The sequence below is a fragment of the Micromesistius poutassou genome, assembly GCF_964030765.1.
Source record: "Micromesistius poutassou genome assembly, contig: SCAFFOLD_1642, whole genome shotgun sequence".
Classification (NCBI taxonomy): domain Eukaryota; kingdom Metazoa; phylum Chordata; class Actinopteri; order Gadiformes; family Gadidae; genus Micromesistius; species Micromesistius poutassou.
This window is the reverse complement of record NW_028180417.1, coordinates 1-5,000: the sequence shown is the minus strand read 5'-3', so window position 1 is coordinate 5,000 and position 5,000 is coordinate 1. Positions and strand designations below refer to the sequence as shown.

At 48.5% G+C, this 5,000-nt stretch overlaps 1 protein-coding gene across 1 annotated transcript in view; it reads right to left on the bottom strand.

The window, feature by feature from the left end:
- Positions 1 to 3,706, bottom strand: part of gpd2 (glycerol-3-phosphate dehydrogenase 2 (mitochondrial)) — a gene marked incomplete at both ends in the record, with an annotated part of 6,216 nt that extends 2,510 nt beyond the window's left edge. The window contains 2 exon segments of the mRNA XM_084489119.1: positions 155 to 348; positions 3,562 to 3,706. Of these exon segments, the coding sequence (XP_084345245.1) occupies positions 155 to 348; positions 3,562 to 3,706 (339 nt within the window).
- Positions 3,707 to 5,000: the final 1,294 nt, after the last annotated feature.

The window sequence follows — 5,000 nt, the reverse complement described above, 5'->3', positions numbered from 1 at the left end:
TGCGTGCTGCGTGCGTGCGTGCGTGCGTGCTGCGTGCTGCGTGCGTGCGTGCGTGCGTGCGTGCGTGCGTGCGTGCGTGCGTGCGTGCGTGCGTGCGTGCGTGCGTGCGTGCTGCGTGCGTGCGTGCGTGCGTGTGTGCGTGCGTGCTGCGTACCTTCCACGTCGGGGCTCAGGTAGTTGCGGACCTCGTTGAGGATGAAGTTGATGTCGTCCTCGGTGGGGATGGGGTGCGCCGTGACGCTGGTGGGTGAGTCGGTGGTCCCGGCGATGGTCATCTTCTCCCAGGGCAGGAAGAAGATGACGCGGCCGTCGCTGGTGGCCGGGTCCAGCAGCCCCATGTTGTCTGGGCTGAGGACACCGTCAGCACGCTCACTTACTACTGCTTCAATTCAACTCATTCAAAGGTCCCGTATCATAGATATAGATATAGGTATCATATATATAGATATAGATATCATATATATAGATATAGGTATCATATATATAGATATAGATATCATATATATAGATATAGATATCATATATATAGATATAGATATCATATATATAGATATAGATATCATATATATAGATATAGGTATCATATATATAGATATAGATATCATATATATAGATATAGGTATCATATATATAGATATAGATATCATATATATAGATATATAGGTATCATATATATAGATATCATATATATAGATATAGGTATCATATATATAGATATAGATATCATATATATAGATATAGGTATCATATATATAGATATAGATATATCATATATAGATATAGATATCATAGATATAGATATCATATATATAGATATATATCATAGATATAGATATCATATATATAGATATAGATATCATAGATATAGATATCATATATATAGATATATATATCATATATATAGATATATATATATCATATATAGATATAGATATCATATCAGGCTCTTGAGGGTTCATCATTTCATTGGGTATTACTAGGACTGGGCTACAGGCCTGTGTGTTATAAACACCTCTTATTATTCTCACACTGACACTTTCTGCAGAACCAATCTCAGCGTCTTTCGAAAACGTTTTGTGTCACGTCGCTTTAAGGCCCGCCTCCCAGAGTAGCCCAGTCTGCTGTGATTGGTCGAACGCTTTGAGCGTGTGTCCGCAAATTCAACCCCCCCCCCCCAGCCAGGAGGCGGGGCTTCTGCACTTCAGCCCCGCCCACTGCAGTCTGACGTCACGCTGGTGCTGAAGTAAAGCTTGAGCCCTTTAAACCACTACTGAGTCTAGTGGAGCACACGGGCGGCGCTGGCAGGGGGCCTGTAGGGGATTGGTCTGCAGCTCGTTGGCATCAACGATGTTCTGTTCTGTTCTGGGAGCCCAGCCCTGACCTTTGACCCCACACCGAAAAAAAAATCATCATTTTTTATCGCAATCTTAGCAGAATCGAAATACATATTATTGTATCGGCACGAAAAACCCCTGTTGAATTATCTGATGGTGAGGTGGTGACGGCCCCCCCTCCCTACTGGAGGAGCAGGTAGCTCCTGTAACAACACCACTCATTATGGTCTGTCGCTCAGCCATCAGAAAAAGAGTTTATACAGCGAGGCAGTGTCTCTCTCTCTCTCTCTCTCTGTGGGGTGAGGGGGAAGAGGAGGAGGAGGAGGAGGAGGAGGAGGAGGAGGAGGAGGAGGAGGGGGAGGAGGAGGAGGAGGAGGGGGAGGAGGAGGGAGGAGGAGGATAAGGAGGGAGGAGGAGGGGGAAGAGGAGGAGGAGGAGGAGGAGGAGGAGGAGGAGGAGGAGGAGGGATAAGGGGGAGGAGGAGGAGGAGGAGGAGGGGGAGGAGGAGGGGATAAGGAGGGAGGAGGAGGAGGAGGAGGAGGAGGAGGAGGAGGGGGAGGAGGAGGAGGAGGAGGGGGAGGAGGAGGGAGGAGGAGGATAAGGAGGGAGGAGGAGGGGGAAGAGGAGGAGGAGGAGGAGGAGGAGGAGGAGGAGGAGGAGGAGGGATAAGGGGGAGGAGGAGGAGGAGGAGGAGGGGGAGGAGGAGGGGATAAGGAGGGAGAAGGAGGAGGAGGAGGAGGAGGAGGAGGAGGGGGAGGAGGAGGGGATAAGGAGGGAGGAGGAGGAGGAGGAGGAGGAGGAGGAGGAATATGCTGGCTGTGGGTCACAGCTCTAAGGGGCGTTTGGCTCAATAAGCTCCGTCTGAACTTTCAGATCCTGAACATCAACAAACCACGGCAGCGTTGTGTTGTGCTTCAAAACAGACGTCAGCGACCAGGAGCTGGTCCATCAACACTGAACCCTGGACGGGTGGGGACTACAATCCATATCACACCTACACACTTACTGTGTGTTGTCCTGACACTTAATGTACACACTTACTGTGTGTTGTCCTGACACTTAATGTACACACTTACTGTGTGTTGGCCTGACACTTAATGTACACACTTACTGTGTGTTGGCCTGACACTTAATGTACACACTTACTGTGTGTTGGCCTGACACTTAATGTACACACTTACTGTGTGTTGTCCTGACACTTAATGTACACACTTACTGTGTGTTGTCCTGACACTTAATGTACACACTTACTGTGTGTTGGACGTCCTGGCACTCAAGAAATCAACTAGCATCTTACCCTAGCTATCTCTGTTGTATACGGGGAATGGGTTAACCTAGTGATGGTTAGTGTATACGGGGAATGGGTTAACCTAGTGATGGTTAGTGTATACGGGGAATGGGTTAACCTAGTGATGGTCAGTGTCTACGGGGAATGGGTTAACCTAGTGATGGTTAGTGTATACGGGGAATGGGTTGACCTAGTGATGGTTAGTGTATACGGGGAACGGGTTAACCTAGTGATGGTTAGTGTATACAGGGAATGGGTTAACCTAGTGATGGTTAGTGTATACGGGGAACGGGTTAACCTAGTGATGGTTAGTGTATACGGGGAATGGGTTAAACTAGTGATGGTTAGTGTATACGGGGAACGGGTTAACCTAGTGATGGTTAGTGTATACGGGGAACGGGTTAACCTAGTGATGGTTAGTGTATACGGGGAACGGGTTAACCTAGTGATGGTTAGTGTATACAGGGAACGGGTTAACCTAGTGATGGTTAGTGTATACGGGGAACGGGTTAACCTAGTGATGGTTAGTGCTGGCTCTTGGTTCTATGAACATCCTTACTGTACCCACAGTGATATATTGTTTCACCCTCTTCTGACAACTGTACTTACTGTCGCTTTGGATAAAAGCGACTTTGAATAAAAGCGTCTGCTAAACGCCCTGAATGTAAATGTAAATAGTAGTGTCTGCTCGATGCTGTGAATTGATCTTTCCATAACATTAAGGGGATCACAGCCACAGCTGGGACTCGACTCCACTGAACCACTGCAGCTCACTCCTGGTCGCACACGTTTCATTGGACCAGAGTACCAGGAACACCTTGTTCTACACCTGGGCTTTCTGCGGTTGCGGTTGTAGTTTATTGTGTGTGTGTGTGTGTGTGTGTGTGTGTGTGTGTGTGTGTGTGTGTGTGTGTGCGTGCTGGTGCCTGCGCCCCCTACCTGTAGTAGCCGGGGATGACGATGTGCACGCCGGCGCTAGGCTGGCAGATGTTTGCGGTCTTCTGGTCGTCCATCTTGCGCAGTGAGTCGGTGAAGGGCCCGGTGGCGTTGATCACACACTTGGCTCGCACGTCAAACTCCTCACCTGCAGAGCAAGGGAAGAGCGTCACCTCAAAGGTCATAGGTCAATACCAAAGGGTCAGCCGTAAGGTCGCCCGCCCGTCTGTCTCACTGTCTGCTTCTTCAGAAGAGTCTGTCTCACTGTCTGCTTCTTCAGAAGAGTCTGTCTCACGGTCTGCTTCTTCAGAAGAGTCTGTCTCACTGTCTGCTTCTTCAGAAGAGTCTGTCTCACTGTCTCCTTCTTCAGAAGAGTCTGTCTCACTGTCTGCTTCTTCAGAAGAGTCTGTCTCACTGTCTGCTTCTTCAGAAGAGTCTGTCTCACTGTCTGCTTCTTCAGAAGAGTCTGTCTCACGGTCTGCTTCTTCAGAAGAGTCTGTCTCACTGTCTGCTTCTTCAGAAGAGTCTGTCTCACTGTCTGCTTCTTCAGAAGAGCCTGTCTCACTGTCTGCTTCTTCAGAAGAGTCTGTCTCACTGTCTGCTTCTTCAGAAGAGTCTGTCTCACTGTCTGCTTCTTCAGAAGAGTCTGTCTCACTGTCTGCTTCTTCAGAAGAGTCTGTCTCACTGTCTGCTTCTTCAGAAGAGTCTGTCTCACTGTCTGCTTCTTCAGAAGAGTCTGTCTCACTGTCTGCTTCTTCAGAAGAGTCTGTCTCACTGTCTCCTTCTTCAGAAGAGTCTGTCTCACTGTCTGCTTCTTCAGAAGAGTCTGTCTCACTGTCTGCTTCTTCAGAAGAGTCTGTCTCACTGTCTGCTTCTTCAGAAGAGTCTGTCTCACTGTCTGCTTCTTCAGAAGAGTCTGTCTCACTGTCTGCTTCTTCAGAAGAGTCTGTCTCACTGTCTGCTTCTTCAGAAGAGCCTGTCTCACTGTCTGCTTCTTCAGAAGAGTCTGTCTCACTGTCTGCTTCTTCAGAAGAGTCTGTCTCACTGTCTCCTTCTTCAGAAGGCGCGAGGCAGCCTAATGTAATTGTTGGTGTTTTCTTTATTATCCCAGGAACAGTTTTGTTTTCATAATATGTCCCCTTTAACATTTAAACCATTCAGTTTAATTTAATCATTGGTCATAAGTCAAAAATGTCATTTGAAATATTAAAATGACAAAAATAGGTTGATCATTTTGGAACAATCAGACAAAAAAATGTTTCAAGACAAAATGACCCCGTCAACCATCCCAACGCCCACCCCCACCCCCACCCCCACGCCCACCCCCACCATCACCCCCACCCCCACCCCCACGCCCACCACCACACCCACCCCCACACCCACCCCCACCATCACGCCCACCCCCACGCCCACCCCCACCATCACCCCCACGCCCACCCCAC